The 26507-nt window shown below is 45.4% G+C and overlaps 7 protein-coding genes across 7 annotated transcripts; all 7 read right to left on the bottom strand.

Moving 5' to 3' along the window:
* Window positions 1-1736: 1736 nt before the first annotated feature.
* Window positions 1737-2720, bottom strand: BDW43DRAFT_302954 (DUF3431 domain-containing protein; the record flags this gene model as incomplete). Its single annotated transcript, XM_032045335.1, has 2 exons — window positions 1737-2307; window positions 2368-2720. The coding sequence occupies 2 exons, from the start codon at window positions 2718-2720 to the stop codon at window positions 1737-1739; spliced, it is 924 nt and encodes a 307-aa protein (XP_031896508.1).
* A 2101-nt stretch (window positions 2721-4821) lies between these two features.
* BDW43DRAFT_314705 (uncharacterized protein) lies at window positions 4822-5960 on the bottom strand (the record flags this gene model as incomplete). The annotated part of the gene is made up of 2 exons (XM_032047872.1): window positions 4822-5757; window positions 5811-5960. The coding sequence occupies 2 exons, from the start codon at window positions 5958-5960 to the stop codon at window positions 4822-4824; spliced, it is 1086 nt and encodes a 361-aa protein (XP_031896507.1).
* A 1050-nt stretch (window positions 5961-7010) lies between these two features.
* BDW43DRAFT_322046 (uncharacterized protein) lies at window positions 7011-8919 on the bottom strand (the record flags this gene model as incomplete). Its single annotated transcript, XM_032049470.1, has 2 exons — window positions 7971-8919; window positions 7011-7110 (listed from the first exon to the last, which is right to left on the bottom strand). The coding sequence occupies exons 1-2, from the start codon at window positions 8789-8791 to the stop codon at window positions 7011-7013; spliced, it is 921 nt and encodes a 306-aa protein (XP_031896506.1). The 5' UTR covers window positions 8792-8919.
* A 3983-nt stretch (window positions 8920-12902) lies between these two features.
* On the bottom strand, window positions 12903-14425 carry BDW43DRAFT_287779 (uncharacterized protein). The gene has a single exon (XM_032043194.1). The coding sequence runs from the start codon at window positions 14382-14384 to the stop codon at window positions 13053-13055; it is 1332 nt and encodes a 443-aa protein (XP_031896505.1). The 5' UTR covers window positions 14385-14425; the 3' UTR covers window positions 12903-13052.
* Window positions 14426-16423: 1998 nt separating this feature from the next.
* Window positions 16424-16891, bottom strand: BDW43DRAFT_314702 (uncharacterized protein; the record flags this gene model as incomplete). The annotated part of the gene is made up of 1 exon (XM_032047871.1): window positions 16424-16891. The coding sequence occupies one exon, from the start codon at window positions 16889-16891 to the stop codon at window positions 16424-16426; it is 468 nt and encodes a 155-aa protein (XP_031896504.1).
* Window positions 16892-18281: 1390 nt separating this feature from the next.
* BDW43DRAFT_186219 (putative glycerol:H+ symporter) lies at window positions 18282-20525 on the bottom strand. The gene is made up of 2 exons (XM_032038951.1): window positions 19502-20525; window positions 18282-19449 (listed from the first exon to the last, which is right to left on the bottom strand). Exons 1-2 carry the CDS (start codon window positions 20405-20407, stop codon window positions 18493-18495), a joined length of 1863 nt encoding a protein of 620 aa, XP_031896503.1. The 5' UTR covers window positions 20408-20525; the 3' UTR covers window positions 18282-18492.
* Window positions 20526-24964: 4439 nt separating this feature from the next.
* Window positions 24965-26458, bottom strand: BDW43DRAFT_314700 (uncharacterized protein; the record flags this gene model as incomplete). Its single annotated transcript, XM_032047870.1, has 3 exons — window positions 24965-24997; window positions 25045-25215; window positions 25280-26458. 3 exons carry the CDS (start codon window positions 26456-26458, stop codon window positions 24965-24967), a joined length of 1383 nt encoding a protein of 460 aa, XP_031896502.1.
* Between the last annotated feature and the right edge of the window lie 49 nt (window positions 26459-26507).

Raw genomic sequence — 26507 nt, 5'->3', positions numbered from 1 at the left:
CAGCAAGGACAAGTTTGGCCAGGACGTGACGTGCAAATGTAGACAATCAGAGTCGGCTGCTGAACCAAGTCCCATTCAAGTGTTAACAGTACACCTTCAAATGCACGCTTTCCAAATAAAAGACGAAAGTCAATAAGCTTACGGAAAACACAGTGCAGAATATGGCTAAGGGGCCTAAAATAGAGTTGTACTATATCCCCCCCATACACCAGCGAATTATATTATAAAATACTAATGTAACTGTAGAGTAAGAAATAGTCGGTAGGAGGGCTCATAGACACTATCAAATACAGTAGTAGTGATACCGCAAGTATCCCCTTGTCGGCCCACTTAAGCCCCCTTGGCTTCCTTCTTGTACCCATAGATATATCGCTCTTAGGGTCGTGACACATGGTGTATTTCCTCTCACCGCTTCTCAGGTCGGTTGACTAAGGACGTTGGGCCTAGCAGAACAACGATCGGAGTTGCCCTTAGATAAGGGGGCAAGCTCCAAAATGCCCAATGACAATTGCCCTACAGAATGGCACAGGTGCATGTGGCATTCTGCCCGAGCAAGGTCACTCGCGCAGTAGTTAGCAGTTCCACTTTGATCTCACCATCTGCCATGGGGGTGGTTGCGGCGTATCTCGGAGAGCTTGTAGTCCAAAAGCGTAGCCACTCTTCAAGATAGAGATTTACAGTAATTTTTAGTTCTGCACCCTTTTTAACATGTTCAGCTGTATCGCCTGATCCAAGATATTCACAGATTAGGCTGGAGCTTTGGTGATTACTCGGGGCGTAGGCCTTGCCAAAACCCATAGCCCACCTGGGTAACCAAGGTCTACCTATCTTTGTATAATTTTCCCGAAAAGATCGTGCTAAGATGTATAAACCTACTTCTCTATTTAGATATATTACAGTTATTCACCACTGTTCTGGTTATTTCTTTATTCCCTATAGTTATTGCATTACTTTTGTTACAGATCGAATAGCGACTCGGCCTGATGACTGTACAGGGTAACCTGATCCAGGTGCATGGACATTCGGCCGCTGATGAGGAACACCAGGCCTTACGACGGTTTGGTTTTCAATGGGAACTCTGAAACCTCTAGGTGTAGAGCCCTCAGCTATAAATTAGCAAATCGTTAGCAGTGGTAGGAGGGCAAGGATCAGTCTCCCATCGGAATAGTATCTACTGCGTTCCTTTAATCTTTCCCTCTCCTTTAATCTACGTATCTTTACGTAGTTGACAGGTCCTCTACCCTGAATAATAGATACCCTGACAGGGTTCACAAGGCTCCAAGAGAGTTCGAGGATTATAAAATCAGTAATCTATAGCTATATAGCTTAACAAAAAACTTCTAAGACGTACCTTCAGCCTTGTTTTATAGTTTATACCTTATATCTGAAATATGACTTCTATATACCCTAAAACAATAGATATAGACAAAACACGTGTAAGTTATACAGTTCCAAAATTAGCTACATATATATTGTTTGCCTCTCTATAAAGTATCCAAATCCAAACTGCGGATACCATTTACTATTCATACTGTACCGTTACACATATGTGGATAACATATTACGTCCAAATCCGCATATCCACGGATTTGGATATGTCGCGGATGTTGCCCCAAGCTACGTAAGTTAGTGATTAGATATCCAGAATACCGTAGACATCTTCGTAACATTGGATCATATCAGGGCAACTTGGCGAAGGTCAGTCTGTAGGCATTGATAGAGTTAAGGACAGCTTACTAGATAGGATCCTGCCCGAAAATAATATGCCACATGTACTCCATAACTCGTCCACTGACATCGCTCGGTAATTCCGTGTCCATAAGCCATTGGTGATACAGCATATAGCTGCTTAATGAACGCTGTAGCACCTGCGCTCTTGACACCGCAAATTGTGCGCAGCAGGGGGTTGCGATAATCTCTGGGACATTGGTATTATTGAAGAAAGTCTCCCAAACCTCAGGAAACACCTGCTCTGGCACGTGATCTTCATTTTTCTCGGCGCGAAATGGACGGATCTCGTCAGGGCAGCCAGGGTTATGGTTACAACGAAGGTTAACGTAACCATTTCTTTGGACGAAATCCGTTTGCAGCATCTGTACAGCTCTCACATTACTGTGGTCAGAGAATTCCGTATGCCAAGCTCTTGGATAGCCATCCCGATGGCTGTGGAGAAAGACAATAGTGGAGGGGAGATCATTATAATTGTCGATAATATATTGTAGATATACATTGGCTTCATTTCCTTTGTTCTTGGTTACGTGGAGAGGTGCTTCTGGATCATCCACTGCATAAATCGCATGTAACCAGCTTTATTGACATGTTAGCTCCACTGCCTATATGTTCAGGTATATAGGATATAAGACGTACTCGGTCAATTCATTTACTACCCAGTCCGTATCGTCATCTTTCATTTTCCCTACAACAATAACACGATCGACCTCTGTTGTCTCGACAGTAGAAGGGCGGTTGCTAATAGGCGGCTCAGCCCCCTCGTACTGTGAGGGAGTCAGGTCGGTAATACTTGATTGCCTTATGCTAGTGGCTGAGGCTTTCAGAGAAGAGCTGCTAGCCGGGAAAGGCGCCGCGGAAGCCCATGCGACCCCGTTATGCCAACGTGACAATTGGTAGATCTCCTGCGCCGGAGTGGCCAAACGCTTCCCAAACCATACAACGAAGCAAAGAAGCAGAACCGTAGCAAGAGATCGCTGGCTTGGGCGCATCTTTCTGAGTACTCTGTGTGACGGCCAAGCAATATGATAATAATCAGAATTTCAAGCGTGGAAGGAAAAGAGAAGCAAGTGTTGTGGGGGCGCGAGACGTTTGCGGGGAGACAGGCAAGCTATGTATAAACAGTGCAAACACAACCCTGGTCAATTTATCAGGCTCTACTGTTGGACTAGGTAGTCTAGCCTTAAACTACATAAGACCCCAACATACCCTTTCAAGTGGGGTAGCGCCCCGAGGTCTCCTTTGCTTATAGGCGTTAATTCCATTATATGATAGATGGCGTAAATGTGACGGCTCAGGCTAATATAGATAAACTGATCTAATTGGGTAGCTCTAATACGAGAGAATTGCTTGAAGAAGAGAATATCCCACGAGCGAAGCTCTGTGGGATATTGTCTATCTCGAATACAAACAGAACAAACAAGGAGCATGTTACTCTGTATAGGGACTGCGCCGTCACAGTAAAGCCCTATCTCATGGGTTTGGAGGAAGCGCCCAACGTACCTCCTGATCAGTCGCGCGGTTTATGCTTCTTCAAATTTTATAGGTAAAGTAGGACGATAGGACAGATCGAGCCAAAGAAAGTAGAAAAGAGAAAACGAAGGCTTGATCTCTTAGTATCCTCTAAATAGAATCTTTGGTCACCAGATCAGTCAATCTTGCGCCCCTGCGACGTCAACGGGAATCACCACTTGACATAGGACCCAGCACTGTATTATAGAATGCTTTGAGTACTAAAAACCTTAATATCAATTTAGTTTTCGTTCATTGTGTCTCCATTCAACATGAATCACTGCGCGACTGGATTGCAAGCTCCCAATCGCTGGTGGGTGTTGGCAATGATTAAATGCAGGCGTTACAGAATGAAAGGTTTGGGAAGAGCCGAGACGTATATTCTCCGGCAAGAGTCCTTGAATCATTGATGAGCGGTCTTCCAATGAATGAAATGAATGAATCATAGAAAGTCCCAATATGTCATTCGCAGGAACGCTTATCCGGCGATCACGCGGTTAGACTTCTATAGAAAAGATTTATCACCAGTTATACCTCTCTTCTCAATCATTGATACGCTTTACATTGATTCTTTTGTTAGCTAGAGACAATAGGTGAAAGTTTCTTGAGCATCATGACTATAGATAGCAATTGAGTATCAATATAAAGGTAGGTAGTCCATAGTATGAAGTATTATTATGGTGTCAGCTACAGCTTGGCTGCATCCAAATCATAAAAACTGCCCCAGTGGTAGATACAGAATAGGCAGGGCTTGAACTTTATCGTAAAGAAGCCTAGTAGATATTACTCTCTCACGATGGTACAAGAGTAGCCGTTATCACTTCCATGTCGGTACATAGAGACGCTTTTTCAAATCCTAATCACGTATGTCACTATACTTGATTTGGATAGGGCGTAAATCGCCTGTGTTGTATCTACCTGTTTTATTACCAGATATTTAGTGATACCGTATGAATGTTACAAGGTATCTAGAATTAGAAGCCATGGTTTTGGATCTGTCTTCGATTTCAAGCTTCACAGGAGACTCCATCTGCTGCATGTCACCAATGAACAAATAGCCTCCGAAGCTGTTCCATCGATTAAAGCCCAGGAAACTTCAGGGCTTGCAGACAAAACAAGGTTCCAAACACGAATGTTGGGGGGCTGAAGATGAGCGAAGAATCGCTGATGACTACAGGCAGAGGGAGTATCCTTTGTAGAGGGCGCCCATTTGGACAGGGCAAGTTAAACTTGCCTTTCTACCTAGGATGGGTGCTGGATGACCTGACGGTCCTTGAGTTACTTTGCTTTTTGTTTTTCCTTGGTCTTTTCTTGGCCTATCGAAGTAGGGAAGGCCGCTGCAATATTTCACGTTATTCATCTGCCTCCTCTCATTCCTGGATGACGTATTAATCAAGCAGTGGTAGAGTGGGTCAATATAAATAGCTTGGTATTTCTAACCGTCTGATATTGACGTGAGCTAGGGTATACCGTAGCATTGTGGAAGACGTGTCCGTTCTGGTGAACGGCCTTAGAGTGTGCAGTGTGACTACCGGGAATGCTTCAATATTATGCAGATGCAATTGTATACCTAATTAAGAATTAAGTCTGGGGAGAAGACGAGCCCTGACTAGTAGGGATCACCAATGTCAACTGGCTCATTACTAGAAGGATCCCAACCACACCTAGTGCAACCTCAATGGCAAGAGCCTTCAGGATGACCTTAACGTAGCGAGTGCGAGCAGCCCATTCAAAAGTGGTCCAGGCATCTATAAGGCCGAGCTTGCCGCTGCCACCCATAATTTCGGGTTTCGCCTTGCCACCAAAAAGGCGGTCGAAGGGTACGATTGGGTCATCCTCCTCGGGCAGCATAGAGGCAGCGACACGGATGAATATTCCCCTGGCGGGAACCGACACCAATAGAAAAAATATAGCCGGGAGAATGCTAATGACTAGGAAACCGAGAAGCCCTTTATATCCTGGATTGGCAACAGCGCTCATGACAGTCCAGCCAGCGAGCCTTGCGGCAGCTGTAGGCAGAGAGAAAGTCACACACATTAGGAAATTGTACAAAGCAGCCGCAGGGGCAATTCTAGGCCAATTCCGGAGGCCAAGCATTCGCCGGTAGTAGCTCCTGGGAGATTTTTCGGCGATCACAAGATGAACCCAAGCCATCTGCCAGGTGGCCAAGAGCATGCTAGCAACGAACTCCCCAAAAAATGAACCGACGAGAGGGTCGATCGGAATAGGAATAATAGCGGGAACTAGAAAACCCACGCCCATATCAAACCCTGCGAAGGCCAGATACATACGAAATCCACGGAAGCACGACCAGATGCCACCACGGGCGCGTAGGTGCTTAATGGCCGAGCGTAACCCGCTAGTGATAGGCTTAGTGGTTGATGCAGCTGCGAACTCGCCATCATTAGGGTCGAAGGAACCGTTAGAAGCTTCGCTGTCGATGCGAATATAGGTATTCGGGTTGGAGTCTTCGACCGCGGCCAGAGTCGCAATAACATGGGCGCAGGTGTAGTCAATCTATTATCGATGAGTTTAAATAGTTGCTGTTCGTAATACTAATACCAACCCACCCAAAAGATTGCCAAACCAAATGCAAGGGCCGTAACAATGACGACTGAGAGGCCTAGCCATCCATGTATTTGAGGCTGGTCACGGTATCGAAGCCGGGCGGAAATTAACTCAGTGCCCCGGCGTATGAGAACGCTGCTAACAGATGACATGATGTTTGACCAAGGAATAAAAAAAAGGTTGAAGAGGAAGAAGCACGGTCGAGATTCAGAGTTAGAGTTGCACCAAGGATGGGGCTGGTGGTTTAATATTAGTAGCCCCTACACCATCGTCCAGATTCTTCGTCAAGGCCACAGTGTAGGACTTCCGAATACAAGCAAAATCCCAGAGTGTTTTGTTTGATTCATACTCCTAGATCATAACCTTCTTCTTGTCTTCTATTCAGAAGTAGTTCCTAATGAATCTCCTTAGCAAAGCACGGATCCTGGAAAAAAGATACCGCAGACGCTATGGTCATGATGATATTCGAGATTCGGGATTATGGGGGAATATGTGGGTAGGCTTCGCTTAAGTGATAGCGTGTTCTCAAGCATAAAGTAGACCGCCCCGGTCACCGCCCTCTTGGTCATCTCTTTTGACTGTTTTCCTTCTTATTCTTCTACTAGTATAACAACGAAGTCAAGTTTGATTGAATTGACCAATTGACCAACTCCGTCGATGAATGTTGCCCTTCACCAGGGAAGGCAACTAGGAGGTGTAGGGATGATAATTGACCGACACGAGAACCAGAGGTCTCAATGTCAGCCTATACCCGTTGTCATGTTATGTCTCATTTGTTATTTGGTGATGAATGATCTCGTACTACGTGCTAGCCGATCTCGCTTTTTTTCCAGCTACATGCAGATTTAGCTTTGAATAGAAAGTTGTGGGATTCTTGACACGTTAACAAGTGTCAGGCCGAACTGACTGGCTCCAAGCTTGCCGCCCCCACTAATCTCGCTACCTCAAGAACTTCTTATGCCCAAGGCGTTATGAAGACCGTCATGGCACCCCGACTTGCACCTTCACAGCTAGTGATGTTCCATGATATGATTGGCAGCAGAGCACTGATTATATTCTAGATGGTCGATGCCGCCGGCTGCAGCAAGCGCTCGATTATAACCATGCTAGTTGTCATGACTCCTATATAGCTTTAAATTTGTTGTTACGGGACCAGATCAACAGTGAATGGAACAGTCTTGGTGCCTCAGGCAGGACTCGGCCTAGGCCCTGATTGCAACACTAGTTAGTGGTGGGTGCCGTCCCGAGGTCATTTTGCACAAGGACAAGGTTCTGGGATAGGAGAGTGGTAATTTGAACTGCCTGGAAGATATACAGTATGTATTCCGAAGATAACCATAGTCTCGCACAAGTATTTAGGAAAGGATATCTATTAATTGGCTGCTATATTGACGTCCAAAGCAAGTTTTGATCAATGACTGCAAGATGGAAGGCGGATGGATGTAGATGACCATAGCAAATTATCGGTTAGTAAGAAGCTAGCTATACGTCCTTAGGGAAAAAGCATGGTTTACCAGGCTGCGGATGAAATGTAGCTACATGGAGTGAAGACAATGGGCAGAAACAGCATTAAAAGCAATGGACCAGTAATAGAATCGTGCGTGAAAGAGAAAGAAGTGACCATATTGTGGAATTCAGCACAGACTGAGAGGAATAGGATCACAGGTGAGACGAAAATAATGAAGTGGTCCATGTAAAAAGGTTCCCAGGGCAAGCCACAACACGTTAAAAGTATTTATCGTCAATGCTAAATTTATCAGCTCTCCCGTAACTTTAGTTTCAGTATTATGACTAGAGTTTCCTTATTGGCATCCTGGAATATATAAAACCGGTTTCCCTGTCTGTGCACCAAGTCATGAATTAAGAAAACGGATCTGAGTTGCTTTGTTCCCTTTTATACCTTCTCGACCCTGCTATTTTAAGCAGAAGACTTGTTGTGCTACCTGCTCTCTGGGCCTCTTCCTTTCCCCCCGAATCCTCTCCAAAACGTTTATGTCGGGGTAATCGCACGTCACCACTTGGGACAAACTGAGAAGTCCGATCAACACCCCTCCCAACACACAGATGTTTAGGATCCTAGGTGGTAGTAAATATTCTTGTCCCTAAGCATCATTAATCCACCAAATTTCACAATGATGGCATTAGTAGTCTCACCATGATACGGCAATGGATTAGAGCTCAGGTCATTCACGGAAGACGTAAGATCAGTTGCCGGGCCTCGGGAGATTTCCACAAGCTTTCCCAGTATGGAATATTCGAGCTTGAGTTTGACACTGTAAACAGACGCCTTAAGTGGAACTTGGAGAGTGTAGAGACCAGCATATTCAACAACAACAACTGTAATATCAAGGAGGAGAATGACAATGCTGATAATAAGCAATTGGTGTAGAATGTGACGACGGTGCTGCTCTTGTTGGAATTTTAGAAGTTTGACTGTTTCCCATACATATATAATAGAGATGGTTAACTCCTGGAGACAAAACCCCACTAACTGGATTCGCTCCATAACGTTATATCCCGCCCTAAACTGCCGGGGGTGTGACGACACTGCCCCATATAGAAGGACGATTATAGGAGTGTGCAGGAGTATTGCATCAGCAACAATCATCCAGAGCACTCCTCGGAGAATCCGTGGATGGTAGAGTACTAAATGCAGGCGTGACCAGAGTACAAGAGATTGTCCTGTCACCATTCCACACCAGCTGAAGACAGCGATTGTGAGGGAAATATAAGGCGTGACTCCGATAACGAAGACAAAGAGGAGGAACCCTAGCGCATGAATGCCAACGCACGCGGAGGCAACCAGCAGACTCCAGAAGTAGCATCCTCGAAATTTTTTGAATGTTGTAAAGCATAAAATAATAAGCTCAACTGTATTGTACCATGCAATCGCCGTAAATGCTACAAAGACACACGCTTCAGTGACGCCCGAAATATGAATATCCAAAAACTGGCTTGTAACAACACATTGCGTATTTGACATAGTGAGCCGGGGCCGAATAATTCAAGGAGAAAGAACTTTCATTCGGACGATTAGACCGTTGTCTCTTTTTGCTTCAATTGCCACCCATTCTAAGCAGTTCCCGCAGATGACCAAATATGCTCGGAAACGGAACGTACATCACTGTCCATTGAGAAAGCTGAATATGTCTCCTGTTCGGTTCGATAGTCACTATGTACCATGGATAACTTTGTGCGTAGGGGGGGTGCCTTCGCCATATGGCGGGTCGGCGACATGCCAAGATAAATAAATGACGGTAATATATACAATATTACACAAGCGCCCATAGTATTCCCTAATCAATCTGCCTTTCGGTACTCGGTGGGTTTTTCGATCACCCACGGAAAAAACAGTATGGCGAGGCCTAGACCTAAAGCTAAATCAAAAGCTCTCCGGTACTCGTCAGCATCTAAATGGATATTTTAGCTTGGTACGCCTTGAATTTAATTATTAGTCCACTAATTCACACGCTAAATGATAGTGTCATCCCTTGCAAGCTTATTTATACTACGGTGACCACAGTGGGTGAGAGTCCCATGGTCGTGGGTCGTTGGAAGTTGGAATAGATGTCTTAACCATAAAGTGAGCAATCAAGTTGACAGTTGTCCATCATACCGACCGCCGAAGGGAATTTTTGGACCATGGTAAACTTTCCGACCCACAGTGAGTAACAAAGTAACTAACTAGTAGAAGAACAAACAAAACGAGGTTCGATTGTCCACAGCTTACAGCAGATCCGAATCCTAGGCAGCTAGTGCCTTAGTTCAACGGCCCCCACACGATTTTCGAATGAGACTACATCGGTACAACAGCAAGCTCACCGACCATTGCAGACGCAGATACAGTACAGGTTATGGGTTCAGTGCGGCTTGATCCGACTTGCATCAAAAACTCAGAACCCTTGTTCAAGGGCGAAATCAGAAGAGCTCACCCCGAGGACTAAGCAGAATTCTTTCCAATTTAATTCAGTCTTTCGTATCTTGTAGAGGAACTCCTGTGTGGTATTTCGCATGGGCGCCTAGTTTTTCCAGGCGAAACATACGGATTATTGGCATGGCAGAGGCAGAGGAGCTGGTTGGAGGCTTCGACCACTAAATCTTGCAGATGTTTCATGTGATTGTAGCACTGACGATAGTACGCATTTTGCCCTTGCTGGCGGCCGACTGCCCGGATTATCTCCGCGATGTCATTCATGTTGCGCTTACTACTACAGTATAACAGAATCAGTCGGGGCCAGGATTCGGTGCAACTGTGGGAGATGAGACATATGCACATAGAGAAGGTATAGTGTGTAGCAACAGTGCAACAGTGCAACAGTATTATGTAGTGACTCGGATTTGGTTGCAGGGCCACAAATCGCTGTTTCCTAGCTATGAATCGTCATTATATGATGAAACCTACAAAGAATCGGTTCACTGACTATTCCGTACACTTTGATTCAAGCAGACTCGTGCCGCAACTGACGGTTTGCTTAGAACTGATAAATTAGGTCTTTCCCTTATCCCATATATAGCTACGCTTGAAGCATATGTACAGGAATCAAGATAAAAGATATTCTGGATACGTATACTTTGCGAATCTACTAACTATAAGGTTTTCTCGGGCTTTCTCATTTTATTCTCGTCCCACCTTGGTACTATACCTAAGCCCTAAACATTCAAGAAGCTATTTACATGTAAGACATAATCCAAATACAACACTGGAAACATGGCGAAACAAATTATTACGGTCCCCTGTGGCCGTAATATGTACCATCTCGCTACCAAGGCATCTCTTCACGCTGCCATAGCAACCTCTGGCTCCCGCAACGTCCAATACTGGATAAATAGCGCTATCCGGGACTGTTTCTTTAAATATAAGGTTTACAAGATCTTCAGTACATGCCTTCTCTATTGACACTTCGACCTAAACCCAGACGAGTGAAATATCGAAGATAGCCAACAACCGCTTTAACTGACATTAACTATAATTATATATACGCGGTGTGCATTGCCTTTTCATTCATTATTTAATAGTTACCAAACCTTCTAAATTATTAGCACGGAATATACATCAGTAGGAGCCGAGTGTTGGCCTTTTTATTAACCAGTATATCGCTACCCCTTTCTCAGCTGGAGTATGGTGGGATGGGTGAGGATCATAAACTAATTTACAGCCATAATGTCACGGATAAGGCCTGAATAGAGGGGCACCAGGCATGGTTATCGATCTATTACAATATGTCAAGCCACGAACGGCTGGACAACCCCAGGCGCGGTATATATAGTACGACTAGTACAACTAACCATGCCCGGTGCCCCTCTATTTATGCCTTATCCGTGACAATTAAGCCAAGAAAACAGGGCATCTACAAAATTTTTCTATATAGATTTGCAAGGTAAACCTAATAAGGTTTTATCTTGATTCGAATAGGCAAATTTTTAGTGTTTTATTGAACTGTATAGAATTTTTTCATTGAGCTGTAGCTGACTCCTTACAGTAAGTTGGGGGGGGGTCGGCGGTGAGATGGGTATCCTCTTTAGTATTTACTACTTGCTAGGTATTATCTAGGCTTGCCTAGATTACCCTTTCTACTATTCTTATCTCTACTTTCTGCTTTTACTAGCTGTAGGTTATAAAGACTATCTCTAGGGACTTTATCTATCCCTCTAGCTGCTTTTCCTAGGGAGTATCTAATATTTATTATTATAAGGAAGGTCATTAGGGCATTTATAGCTCTAATTCTTAAAGAGATGGTTTCATGGTTTCTAGAACTGTTTCTTCTTATCTAGGTAATGATACTCGTGCCTTGATTAGGGCCCTGTATAGAGCCTATCTCTGGTAGTACTATTGTGTGTATTCTACAAGTAGATGGCCTGTTATTCCCTGTGGAGCCTAGCAGCTCTGATATCTAGATGAGCCTCGGACCTCTATTTGACTCAGATAGATCAGTATTGCTGCGTGCCTAACTTTTAGCTGATAGTAGTAATAAGTGAGCTGTTTAGGTACTGCCCTAGCTACCAGATCTAGTTTCTATTCTTTCTGGAATTAATAGCGTTTTTAGACCCTGTAGGACCATTTGTCTAGAACCTGTACAAGCTATTATAGTCTCTGGACATGGTTTATCTCAATGCATGTTCTGTGTAGATACAATAGACTGAGGCCTCTTTCTATATCTCTAGGAGCCTTTTCTACTACTATCTTAGCAGCTTAATCTACTTTCTCATTCCCTAGTATACCTTGACAGCCTGGAATTTATTGGATAGAGGTTTAGCATCCTTGATTCTCAAGTCGTCGGGCTATATCTTGGGCCTGAATTGCTTAGCTTTGCCCTGGGCCAGTTCTATTGTCTTGTAGCCGGGCTACAGCTGCCTGGGAGACTAATAGAATCCTGATAGGACCTAGATATCCCAGCTGCTCAGTTATTTCAAGCACTTTACAAGTATCTGCTAGCTCTGCATCAAAAACCTCTTTCCCCTGTCCTGGCTGCATCCGCTTAGTCTTCCAGGTGCCGGAGGGCTCTAGCCATGCAATGCCTGCGCTGGTCTATTCATTCTCTAGGCGTGTCTTATTTGACCACATTGTTAGCCCTTTATAGGGGGTCATTGCTTGCTTGAGAGCATCAATAAGGGTTAGATACAATGTAAGATTCCTAAATATGCTAGTGTGGAATACCTGCCCGTCTATTTATGCCATGGCATCTGCTGCGAGTCGTCAACTTCACACACCTCCCAGAATCCAACAAAAATATTGTAAAAAATAATTGGGGACCAGATTATGGTAGCCGGGTGCTGGCTCTATTGATTGATGGGCTGTGCCGACCGCCAGCCGCTCCGTTTTCGTGTGTTGCGTGCCGTGAAGTCGCTATGTAGAATGAGGGTCCAAGATCTAAAACATCGTCCTGACTCTCGAAGGGTCCCTTGTAGGTGACTCTCACTAGCCCTCACTCACCTGCATTTGTATAATCTTTCCACCTCTTTACTCTTTTCAGCTAGGTAATAATAATAATTTATCTTAATTATTTACTATTATATAAATGACTAGTTACGGGCTTCGGAACATCAAAAGCAGCACCCAACCAAAACAAGTCTGCTTAAAACGTTAATCAAACAAGCAAGGCCCAATGAGGCCTTAGGAACCGCTATGGAGGCCTATAGCCCCCTTAGCGGTGGATGTCATATACGCTAGGTCTTAGTTGTTACTTCAAGCTACTCAAACTTTCGTACCAAGCACACAACCACATCTCACTTTATATAAGAATTCCTCACCACGCCGGAGTTGGCGTCGGCTTTGGCGTCGGTGCAGCCACTAACCCCTGCGGGGCGGCAAACGCTTCAGTTGGCACCGCCTCCGGCTCTCCAGTGGGTGTAGGGGCAATAGCAGTCCCGTCAATAATGGGCACCAAAGTAACAGCCGGAATATACCAACTCCGATTACAGTTCTCCCAGTCAGCATCAATCTTCGTCACCTCATCCGGCATATTAATAAATGGCACGTAGTCGTCACGAACCATCGTACAAGAAGGATCGTAGATAGGGCACTGTGAGCCACCGCGATACTGAGGCCAAGGGATTAATGACTGGGTGTAGTTGCCTGTAGTCTGGGGAAGAAACTCAGCAAAATTGAACGGGTACGCAGTTCCATAGATGGGGTAGCGCGCGTTGCGATGTCCACGGCGGGAGGTGATGGCCGTCGGATGGACTGAGATCATCTTATTGTAGTGGTTTAGGCCACACTGGTGGCCGAAGCGGCGGTTGCTCCAGGCATAGATGGAGGTGAAGGAAATATAGACACTAGGCGAGACAAGAGTGTGATCATCCAGGATGGCAGTGTTGGGACCTTCGCCCGTTGGTGTAGCGGGGATTGTGGTTCCGTCCTGCGCGCAAAGGTCGCCGTTTGCAGTTATCACGGGCCAGTAGTACATTGTTGCTGTGCCTGGGAGGAAATGGCATTGTGTGCAGGGGTTATCTTCAGGGCGATCTGTTACAGTATCTGGGCAGTTATTAGGTGCTATGGGACTGTTGGTGTCGCCTGGAATATAGGACGTCACGGATGCTTCGTATTCACTTGATAGAGACCTGTATGTCTGCCAGACTCCGAGGCAACCTTCGAACTGAGGTGAACATGTTGGCGAGGCCGATGGCTCTCTATACAACATGGTAGTTATGGTTTGTGGAAGGCTGAGCGTATGACATGGTCCAACTCCGGGATAATAACTCGTTGCAGTTTCTCGTGGGCCGAGGGCGCGAGGATACCCGTCGCATAGGGTTGTCACCGGCCCAATATGTGTATCGTCGTAGCCCTCTAGGTGGGTGCGCGTAGTGCAGGCGCCAGTGCTAGTGGGGATCAATTCAGTCACAGTAGAAGTGGCCGTTGCACCTAAACCTGAAACTCCGTCTGACCGAGCGGCATATTGGATCCATTGCGCTGCGCAGATCACATCGGACGCACCAGGCCCAGCAGTTGGGCCATAGAGGTAGTCAGTGGAGGTTGGCCAGAAGATGGGTGAACCTGAGATGACGAGCCATTGGCTACTAGTGTAGCAGGTCGGCTCAGATGATGGCACCGGCAAGGTGAGCGGTTCCGATGAGGGCATCTGGGAGCTGTTGGTTTTAGTTGGACTGGCGCGGGGTATCACTGCATCTTGTAAGCGATGTCAGGAAATATATGGAAAAGGATGTTCTTCCCTACCAGGATTCCCGGACACCGTTCCTAGAAAGGAGAGCAAAAGGATAGACTGGATCATATCGATCTTGTAATTATGAAATCGAACTGTATCATTTACATACCAGTCTTACTACCCAACGTGGGCAACTAACTACAGTTTATATCAGTCGCCAGATACCAGGTACACTCTGTGCAACTGAGATTTCCACTCTGGCTACAAAAGCTCCCTAAAATCTGACTTTAGGAACAGGGCAAATCCCCTTGCAGACCCGCAGCCAGTATCTGCAGCTTGATACACGTACAACTCCTATTGGCCGGATTCATCTGCAAGTTCGGGTCATGCGATGTGATCGAAAAGCTGAAATCTGGTAGGCTGCTAAAGTGGAGAACAAAACGACCCCATTGCTCGTATTCTATAGCACCCTATTTGCTGATATGCAGGGACGCTCAGGAAGCGGGTAGTCCGTCATCTAGTTTTGTCTCTCGTCTTAGATTGCCAAAAAGGAACCTACTAGCATGAGTCTAGATTATCTCTACAGTGCCACAAAAGCCATAAAAAAGGTCAACCATCACCTGATGCGTCTAAATATTATGAGGCAATTATTTGAGGAAGGTCAACGTGGCATTGAGCACTTGACCGTGTAAAATACCTGCATTCCATGCGGTGGAAGACTTACTAGTGAGTAGGTAAAATTAAAAAGCCACATAATATCCACAAATACACCTTGACGATATCTCATCCAGTATAGAATGCAGGATAGCTCTCCGGCTGGGCTTAGTAGTGCTGGCAGGCCCGGATGTGTGCTAGCCCATGTCCTTAGCTTATTATGTCGCTGGGTGCCCGTGGGCAAGAGCTCGTAGCCCTCCGCCCTCATTTTGCGGGTTTGCTAGCCGCCCTCGGAGGGTCGCCCGCGGGCTAGGGCAAGGTCTTAATAAGACTTGAAGAGTTTTAGAAAAAAGATTAGAAAGAGAAAGTAAATTAAATACTTAGATTGTAATCCCATATCGCACACCGGCAACACGTAATAGCGTCTCTGACTCTTTCAATAAATTTCAACCCCTGAGAGACAAAGAATAAAAGCCGAATCCACCGTTTTTCTGCAGCAAGTCCGTTACACAAGACTTTACGGAAGTGGGACAGCGCCTGAAAGAGGCTCCTTTCTGGCTACGGGGCAGCTAGCGATCGACGCCAGATCCTTAGCACCGGAACGGACCTACGTTTTCTAAGATTTTCCTACACTTCAGTTCCCATTCGGCCCGTTGGAAGTTTCCCGCCGGCCAGAGCAGGCTTCAGCACGGGTCATATCTTCGAGTTTCAAAATCGTCGAACAGCTTCGTGAACTGTATTGTAGCCCTAGGCCTGCTAAACTGGGGATAAGAGGAGGGTGGGATTTTCCTTCCACAGTCAATAGCGTTTTCCCTGCCTCCAGGCATTCCAGCTGCGGTACTGCACTGATTCGGCACGCCGCTCGGTGCCTACTTTCGCCTTATTAAGACAGTGTCAAGCCGATTCTCCTCCGCGATCAAGTCAGCTTTTGAGACCGCTGGTGCCATGGGGTTCGAGACGACTTTTGTAATCACACGGTCTGCCACAAAAGGCCTCGGCCAGAAGTATCCGCTATCTATGGCCAACAGCAATTGGTGAGGATCACACGAAGACGTGCTGATGTGAACGCATTTGACTGCGATGGATGAGGTAGCGTCCGCCAATATCGATGCGATCCTTTCTCTTCAGCGCCGCGCGTCCGTCTTGCGCCCATCCTAGCATCTCCGTTGCTCTCTGATGCAATCCACGCCATTGGAATCATTTATAAAGTCATTGGTGTACTTGACCACATGTTCGACATGCGAATACCGCACTGGAGATTTGTCCGTGGTGGCCATTGCGTGGGAAGTGGTCACATAATTTCGATCTTATCTCAGATGTCAGTAGGGAAGCAGTGATGGAGGAACGCTTCAACTCACCTGTCAACCATTCAGCGGCGTCTCACTCAGACTGTTCAAGTCTTTTCTTCCAATCTTCGCGGGCCCATGGGCGGTAACAGCCTCTTCGAGGAATCGCATCCAATTCTTCCTTATGGGGCCAAGTTCAATTATCGGGAATGCGAAAATTATACGCATTCGAGAGAGGATTGCATCATTGAAGGCGGTAAACCGATTAATGTTCAGAAAACAGAATGGCACCGCAGTATTCCGAGTCCGGAGAAAGACAGAGACAAGAGTGTTGCGGTAGACGTCTAGGAGCGCGTTCACGAAGACACTGTTGGAGAAAACAGACTGCACGAAAACATTCAGGCGGCGTGTTTTACCCGGAATACAATCATTGAATGAAGATACGTTCGTATTGGCAGTACGGGCTTCTGCGAGGGACAAGATCATGTCCTTACGCTGTGCAAGGTTATTAAGCAGCTCGGTCTTCCAACGAATGTCGTCCATATTCGCAACAGCACATTCAGCTGAATAGTTGTTACCTTGGCCGAACCCATGCATTACCAATCCATAACATACAAACCTGCTTTCCATGAAACTGAAGCCTGGTACAGTGGCACTGCTTCGAAGCAGTTATTCTTCATTCAATTTGTTTGGATCATGGCCGTAATTTCTGACATTCGCTAGCTTCTCCTTAAATTTGAGCGATAGAGGCGAATCCGTCTTCATCCGGGAAGATCGTGCTGACCATCCGATGGCCGAAGTAATTGGGGCTCATCTCACGAAAGTATCCGCATCGACCATGGTACGACCGTCGACATGTCTTCTAACAGGTTTCCCTTTCATCATGATGAAGGCGAGCCGACAGTAATGTCGATGATACGGACTCATGAGGCCGATGAACTTTTGTCCGCATTCGATGAGGTGTTCTCTGATCTTCTCTGATTGTGGGTGTCTTCCCAGGAGAAATTCTATGAGAGAATCAATCTGTTTAGCTCCATGGAACTTCGGGATGACAGCCGAGTGACCATGGCGTGCTTTGCATAGACAACTTTACGTGGCGACCATTAAGCTCCATTCACGCGAACCGATTCATGAGCCCACTGGTAATCTGCGATCCCTCTAATCCTATCCTCTAGTGATCGGCTTCAAGAACAAACTGATCAGGATAATTCTTGCGCTTTTTTTGAGATCATGATATTGCAACTGCAAGTGGACTCTGTTGAGAATGGCGGCGTTAACGCTATTGATCAGGTTAGTCGTTAAGAACAACACTCCATTGAAGAACTCGACTTTACATAGAATGACCGCCACGAGTCGGTTTCGTTCCAAACTGAATAGCTTTGGCCCCGCGCTCTTACGACTTCTGAAAGCAACCGCCTGAAGAGGTCTTGAAAAGAAAAAGTTGACCCTCGTCGACAGGTCCAACACCCATACGAAGAGCGAACCTCATCCCGTTGAGTTGTGACATTTGAGCGACTCATATGGCGAGCAAGAGGCTTCTGCGGTTGGCCCGCCCGTTGCGAAACCAAAATCTGCTTCCCTCTCGACAGTCCAACTTTCGTTACGCTTACTCCGTCATAAAGCCAGATCTAATTACGGAATCTCTCGGCAATTCGCTCCACTATGGAAGTTCTCATGATGAAGATAAAAGCCCACTGTAGTGGTACTTCGTGGTGCTTATTCTAGCATGGGTCATAGTTTGACCAAGTGCGGGCAGAACCGTGCCCCAAAATGATTAGCTGGGCGCATTTCCAGGCCTAAGTTACTTATCGAGGTGTTCTTCTAGTTACAACTACCGCCTAGAGTAACTAGACTCGCATAAGGCAGGTCGTTCACGCCTGTCGCAAGGAAGCTCGGCGAGTGGTGAACCTTTTGGGTTTCGAATGGTGAAACCTTTTTGCCTCTCTCTCTCTCTATAGATTCCCAGGTCCAGTATCAGGTCAGGATTTGGACTTCTGAAGCTTGGCTGACGTCGAATGTTCTTGCTCTGACAGAGGAGACATTAGGTGACAGATTTCCAATCCTCGGACGCGGTCACGTTTCTGCGGCCTACAGCAGCTTCCACCCAGCCGCCCTTTGCCAAACGTGTCTGCTCCATACAATTCTCAACATTTCAGATTGATCCCTTGCCTCTTCTCCCCCTCCCTATGCTCAAACATAATCTGTGCGCTCACAAAAAGGCACATCACAGCCGCCATGACGAAGCCGGCATTAGACCAGCCTGCGAAGATGCCCTTGACCATCTCCTTGACATCGTCGGCACCCATTACGAAACCTACGAGGCTTGCCACCATCATCATGAGGACGTTTCCCACTGCCCCGATGCCACAAAGGAGCCTGAACGTCTCTGGCCAGTCCTTCCACTTGCGTTTTGGGAAGATAATTATAGCAATCACCTCAGGCAGGATGAACAGTGTGGTTAGCCAACCCCACGACAACAGACGCAGATTGATGTCGTGCCAGAGGGCGATGAAGGTGAATACTGCCAGGACATTCACCATGGTTTTGACCTTACCATCTCCGTTACCGCCAAGAGGAACGTAGATATACCGGACAATCCATCTGTTCAGGCTTCGATGCCAGCCACGCCAAAATGCTAGTGTCGAATAATTGTCAGACATACATCTGACCATGTTCTCCGGCGCGTCAAGTCCATCGACCAAGGCCCACAGTCGGAAGAAACGCCAAGGGATAAGCAGCTTCAGCCAGACGGTGTGCAGGTTGAAATATCCAAGCATGGCGAGCTGGTAAGGAGTATACTGTGTCCATGAAGGCAAACCCTTGATGATCGCCACTGCGTAAGAGTAATGCAAAACCAGTTCCATACAAAAGAGGGCGATGAGGAAGCGCAGGCCGTAGAGAGAGGTCCTGATCGTGGTTGTGGTCGGCAGGCAATTTCGCGATTGGAAGACGAAGTCGTTGAAGCTCAAAACCGGACCAGCGAGGTAAAGAGGTGAGTATAGCGTATAGGCAAAATAAGTTTTGAGGTTAAAGTCCCGTAAAGCGGCGCCATATGAGACTCGATCGCGTTCGCTAAGGAGCAAAGCGGCTACATGCTTCTTCTTAGGTTTAATTAGCGATTATCGTCGAGGCTTGCATGAATTCAATACTGACTTCGATTAAATTCGAGCTACCCTCTGCTTGAGCCCAATAGTAGTCCAAATTGAATGAGATCAGGCGTAATATTGAGATCTTAAAGAGCACCTCCCACCGAGGAGTGACACCACTGTAGCTGTCGATTTTTGCACCAACATCTTGCGCAGCCTTAATATCAGGCAATAAAACCTGAGCGATCACGGCGAAGGGATATCCGCGGCAAAACTCGTTCGCGAACAGAATGCCAACATTGAAGACCCAGGTGGCGACAGGCACGTAGCTTCTGGGAAGCCGTGTCGCAATCTTGAAGTTGGTATAGAAGATCAGAAAAACTTTTACCGCCGAAACGCCGTGCAGCGCAATGAGAAAGATAATCCCGAAGCCAAAATCAAAGAGGGTCCGATGTTGCAGTCTGGCATCTGCAACGGCCAACAGGGATGGATTATGGAACAGACCGGTGTTACTGCCATCCAGAAACTTGTAATTGTCAATTCGCCGGAATGTGCCATACAGCTTGCGAAACAATGGATGCAGTATAAGAAGGGTTATGAGGTAAGGGAGGTTGTCTCGAAAAGTAGCGTACTGTGCGTCAGAGTTGTCGATCTGGCGACCACGGATCCAGCCTCGAGATAATCTCTTCGAGAAAGAGTCCCAGTCAGGGCTTCCTGGTTTCGATATGTCATAGACCTGCTTCATCATCGTCGGAACAACGATGATAAAGACAAGATAATAGATACAGTACTCGATTGTCCACCATTTGGACGGTTTCGTGCCGGGTAAGGCTGAACGATTGTCTAGCTTTGGAGCAGAAGTTCTGGAAGGGTCTCTTTGAGAGCTCTGAGACGCTGTAGTCGATCTTATAAAGCGCGTATCAAGGGTTTCTAAGGAGTAGAGCGACTTCAAAAAGTTAACCAGCCACCGCATCGTGCTATACTAGGCCAACAACTTCGTATCAGCAGATTTGAGAAACAGATATTTCTAGAGGATGCCTAAAGCCTGGTAGGTGTAGAATTCATCATATCCTTTTCAACGTGGCTTGGAGATATTGTCAGCATTGTCACATGATTCGCCAATTTATTAGCTAGGGATGCACACGAATAAGGATTTTCCTTATTCGTATTTGTAAATTTTTATTAACTCACTATTCATATTAGATTCGTAATTTTTGCCAAGACTTCCTGAGGCGTATTGAAACCTCGCCTATTTAATGGAAGTAGAGGGCGCGTCGCGGTATTGTTTACTTCGGATACTAATATCCATGATTCCATTGTCTTCAGCCCGAAGATGTCTTTTCTTCCAGGCATATATATCATTATAGCAAATCCTTATCTCAGGATGTAGATGATATCCCTAGGTCGCTAGGGAAGCGGCCACAGCGCTCTTAGAGAACCAATTAACCCGGACTCCAAGTCCTCTTCCAGAGACCTACCAGCAAGATGTATCAATTGAGGTGGCGCCGGATATTGTGAGTATCTCCTATAATTCTGAATATTCTCATGGAAAGATACAGAATTAATCTTTATAGACAAAATTAAACAGCCATCAATTATTAGTTACTTCCAGAAACGGGCAGAGGAGCAAAGAACAAAGACTCTAGAGCGAAATCTAGTACAGTAGGTAGTTACAGAGGATATAGCGTTTGACGCTATAGAACTATCAAATTTCTAACAGATCTTCCAAGATCCGGATATCTTAGTCTCTTTTACCTGTCGCATGACAATGGTTCGTCGAATTGATTAAGAGTTTGATGTTTGCCGAGAACAATTAATCGAGGATTGGCTGACGGCAAATTTTGAATATCAAGAACGGGTTCTTGAATTTAGTGAAATCTACGGCGCTTATAATGGAGAGAATCTGGCAGAAGTTCTTCAAACAACACTAGCAGAACTTCAGATTAAATACAAGCTCCTTGCTATCACTGCGGACAATGCGACAAATAATAAAAGCTTGCCACCCGAACTATGTCTCAATCTTACAGAGAAAATTTAAGACCCAGGCGTGGCCACAAGTTATACAAAACCATTCCAGTTTTAAGCAGTAGACAGCTATATCCTCTGCACAGCTCATGTCCTGGGCCTTAATGTTAGTGATGCACTTTCCACGCTAAAATCAGAGACGACACTTCAGCGACGGCAGCTTACGATCTTCTACAAGACAAAGAGATTGGACTGCAGTCTGCATTAGCTCGACTTCGAATCATGGCACTCTGGATTACAAGAACACCGCAGTGGAAACAACAGTAGAAAATTATCTGCCAAAACAATCGATTGAAGGACAGGTTTATTAAGTACGATGTGGAAACACATTGGAATTCGACCCATCGAATGCTTAGATATATATTGAACACAAAGCAGCAGATTAAGAAATGGATTAAACATCAAACGTATTTTCTGCCTTTCACCGCTGATGATTGGGATCGTCTCCAACGTATTAAAAGATTCTTAGCAAGGTTAGAGGAATTCACCCTCATTGTTTCCAAGCGCTAACCGCAGATTAACTTAGCGATACCTATCTACTACGAATTGCATGACTTGTTGCATGACGCTGTATCCAGGGAAGCGGAGTTTTCGAACTTTACCCTGAGATCTCTGCCACCGCGGCTGCGGGTCTGAAAAAGTTCTAGAAATATTACGACCTGACGGACAGACAAGATACGTATATATAGCACTGATTCTTAATCCGCGATTTAAGACACTATTACTGGAAAAGAGCTCGGGAAGATCACAGCTCCTAAAGTCATCGCGCATATCAAGAACTGCTGCATGAACATTATCCATTAGGGACTGACTCGTTGACAGCGTCCCCTTAGGAGTGCTTAACCCAGGAAAAGAGCATAGAGACCCGGGTTCTTAAACGATGACAACCTCAAAAGCGACATTTATCTGACATTGACCGGTACTTTGAGAATGATGCTATCCTGATAGATGAGTCAGTCACAAAAGATAGGAACTGGCTTCTATCCTGGTGGAGAACTCATCATAATGAATATCCACGACTAGCTGTTTCTACAAGGGATTATCTAGCTATCCCAGTATCAGCAGGATCAGTAAAAAGACTATTTAATGAGGAAGGAATTTGCTGGGTGTGAGGAGAAACTTATTAAACGGGAAGACTATAAGGTGTTCAATGTTGTTGTGAGATAGTTGTGAGATATATATCTCCGAGCAAAACCCGCGTGACACGTGACTTTCACGAATAATTTATGAATAATGCAAATTCTATTTGTAGGAATATTACATAGTGGTAAAGGGGGGCCCGCCATGAGAGTTTAAAAGAAGGCTATTTCCGTAAATTCTTAGTAAAATGGCAATATAGGGAACGCCACTAATTTTTAGGGGGTTTGGTTAGGGGGTTTGGTTTGCGTGACCTGTGTACACTGAGTGCGGCATATAAGGTTTGCGCACAGTCTTCATTATTTGCACTATTTTTGCAACTAGCAGTGCATGGTTCTGTGCTAGATGAATACGTTACTCTGTAGTTTAATCTTCTGTTTATCTGTCTGTCAATCTTCTCTCTTATATCATTCATAACGTGATCACAGGTGGAAAAACTTGCGGCCAAGAGAACACACCCGCCTCTGCTTCAATGGTGGATCCCTGAAAGGCTTAGGGTCGCAGTGAACCTGCAAATCATTAATTCCGGAGATTTACTAGCCCATTACTTTGTCATCTACTATTGCTAGCAGCTACACGAGTCAGCCCTCAGGATCTCCCATAGTGGTAGCACCCCACTTACAGAGCACTGGCACCCGCAGTCTTCCCCAACGGAACAGGCTATTGAACCGCGGCCGTCTCCATAGTCCAAGTGGACCATTGGTTAAGAAGAGACTTCATTTGGCTTTCCTGGCATATCAGACCTAGTAAGCACCTTGGCAGCTGCTATCAGGCCAATTACAAATCCTGTCTCATCAAAATTGTAGATATCGCTTGAAGCTATACTGTACTTCTGAACAGTCTTATTTACCTGCTAAAACCAAGCATCTAGGACCTTAGGATTCTCTACTTTAGCACGTTAATAGTTATAGCGGCGTGCAAAGCAAGCTTTAAGCTCAGGTATATACTTGGCAAAGTTGTATACCCATTTCTCCCCTATAGTAGTAGGGGAAGTAGTATCACATTTTGAAAGCAGGGTACTGGCCATTTCTCGTATATGTCCAGGCCGAGGAGATGCTCCACGTTTATCTAGTGATAGAATCTACTGTGTAAGCGATTCCTACTTACTAGTAGTCAATTTATGACTATTTACTCGAGTATCGTTTCTAAATGAAACTCCCTTTAAGCGATAACGTAGTGTAGAAATCGGTACATTAAAAACTTCAGCTGCCTTCCTTAGGCCACTGATTTCATTATTTTTTAAAGCTGATATGGCGAGTAGGATTCTACCTTCCTGCTCAACGCGTGATTTGGTAATTACGGCATTTTTGGTAGAATAGGTGGTGTTTAAATCACCTAAGAAATTGAGGCGCGTTGAAAACATGGATGGTGTGCGGCTCGCTTACCGGTTACGTTATCTCTGCAGGCGCGTCTCGCGTCTTTGTGTTTCTTTCTGTAAAGGATTAGGCCCATCAGAGGCTATATCTAAGCAGTGGACCTAGAGATTAGTCACAGCCAATCCTCTAGGTGAGCCGCGTACAATTACGCATATGATAGATAGGGACCTATTGACCCTACGCTCCTAACAAAAACAGTCTAATGAGATAGTTGAATATATCGTTGTTCTATAAGCTTCTCCGATCTATTTGATGGTTGTTGTGTAGTCAATACTTCTACATTGCAGCCCTCCTATACTGAAGACCCCTATCAAGCTCTTCCACCGAGTTCTTTACACTTTCCCCACCCTAGAATTTTAGATAGATAGCGCCAATAAAGGTCATTTTGAAAGGCTGTCACTCCTTCAATAATTTATGAATCCATGCATTTGAAAATTTTTGTACTGTTACTAGATGACATGCCAGACCACTATGCAGTGACATAGAGAAAACGACTGAGTGAAGGATTACTCGTATTGATTCAATACCAGCTTGAATGAACTGTAAACTGCTGAATAAAGTCTATAGCCTACGGTTAACCATAGATTGAATATATAATTACTAATTATCGAACCAGACTTGTAGGCATAAAATTCTAATCGATTCACCAAACAGAGACATTGCCTGCGGATATCAGCCCATGATATACACTCTATTTGGGTATGTAGACCTCCGCTCGGCCAAGCTCAATACATTTCTCGATACCACCTAACGACGAATAAGCACCTTTACTGGTATTCTGACATGTCATGGAATTGATTAATAGAATAATCTTAAGAGCTATTTCACATAAGAGCAGTTACGGCACACCGTATGTAAACAACTGATACATTTAGGTTGGGAATTGTATAATTTGGGGCCATCATTGCATTGACACTATAATCTAAGTAAGCAAGAAAGCGCCATACAATCTAAGACGGCGCGGACTTACACAGATATACAGATAGGAACCCCTATGCATTGAAGTGCTCGCCCTCAGCCCTCGCCTATCATCAAATGGGCTCCAATGCACTGCCTGTTGTCCTGAATATACCGGGTCGATAGGCTTGCTTTCTTTCTTCATAGCTTTATTCTGTGTGCTGTGATTGGGTGGCATATCGTGGTGATCTGTGATACTCCCCGGTAGGGACCTTTTGTCCGGATCATTGTTTGGATCACTAGTTCCTACCATTTGCTCATATTCAACGATGTCTGATCCAATACTCTTTCATGTCATGTTAGAGAACATCCTTACTATCTAGACCGTGAGTGAATGACCAGAGACTTACTGTGTCTTCCGGGCTAGGTGGCCGTGTAGCGTCAAGGACATCTGTTTGTATTATGTTCTGAGGTGTCTGGTCCATCTCCTGAGTTACATTTGATGGCACAATGAACAGAGCAAGCTCCTCCAGGTGCCTCTGAAGATGCTTCTCAATCGGGGATCCACGCATAAATCTTTCCCGGCAGAGTGCACAATAATAGAAAGCAACATCCTTAGTCGTTCGGGAGTGTTTGTTTCGCATATGAGTGATCCAGTCACGACGCCTTTCATATAAAATGTCGGGTGTCTCGCAATCCGTAAAGGTACAAACATAGGGTAAAATGTCGCTAAAGATATGTCTCATCCATGACTTCGTATCTCTAATGACGATAATGTGATAGCAATATGGACATTCAAAGGGGCTTTCATTTGCCGATTCCTCTGGAAGAGGTGGCGTCGCTAGTCCTTGCTCTCCATGTAGAATTGTCGGGTCATACGATGTCATTGAGTGATTTGATTGTATTTCATACTGGTTGTGAATCTGGGCATCAAAGGTGGTTGCCACGGTTGCCGAGGCTGTGTCTGTTTGATTATCAAGGCCTTGCCCAAGCTTTCTTCGGTGTCTCTCACGATACTTTAGAAGTGCTCGGCGTTTAGAATTAGCAGTGGCCAAGCGATTCCCTATAACTGCAATCGCCTTTGGAAACTTATGGAAAACATGTTGCCGATCATAAGTCTGAAAATATGAAAAGTCTTGTCGCTTTATGCCCGCAAGTCGATCGTGTGGCGCGGGCTTTTGAATTAATATCGCCATCTGGTAAAGGCCGTTGATGCAGTCCTTTAAATCATGGTAAAAGGACTGAAAAAGTGTACCCTCCTCCTCCTTCTCTGAGTCAGTACCAGAAAGCTCCTCCAGTAGCTGCTCTTCTAGACCAAGTTGTATATCCTCGGTTATTCGCTGTAATCTGTCCAATTGTCTAATAACCTGGTCCTTGATATGAGACGCATCTCGCAGTCTATAATCAAGAGAAGACTGATTTGTTTGATGTGCGCCGATATTGGCTGACCATAGTCGCAGTCGTCCTAATTCGTCGTGCCAGAAAGCACAGGGAACTTCAGCCTCGTAGTCAGGCAAGGAACCAGATGAGAGCACATGTTGAAGTTGTGTTAGGCATGCAACGATGTGGGATGATATCATACTACTCATTTTCTCACTGAGTCGATGGGATACTTAGTGGTGTGAGGGGAGAAAGGGG

Source organism: Aspergillus alliaceus (assembly GCF_009176365.1).
Source record: "Aspergillus alliaceus strain CBS 536.65 unplaced genomic scaffold BDW43scaffold_50, whole genome shotgun sequence".
Taxonomy (NCBI): domain Eukaryota; kingdom Fungi; phylum Ascomycota; class Eurotiomycetes; order Eurotiales; family Aspergillaceae; genus Aspergillus; species Aspergillus alliaceus.
Note: the sequence above shows the minus strand (reverse complement) of the source record. Positions and strands in the feature narration are given on the sequence as shown.

Coding starts and splice junctions, on each gene's coding strand:
- BDW43DRAFT_287779 (XM_032043194.1), bottom strand. CDS start 14,384: ATGCCCTCATCGGAACCGCTCACCTTGCCGGTGCCATCATCTGAGCCG.
- BDW43DRAFT_186219 (XM_032038951.1), bottom strand. CDS start 20,407: ATGCGGTGGCTGGTTAACTTTTTGAAGTCGCTCTACTCCTTAGAAACC. Junction 19,450..19,501: donor GTAGCTCGAATTTAATCGAA/GTCAGTATTGAA, acceptor ATTAAACCTAAG/AAGAAGCATGTAGCCGCTTT.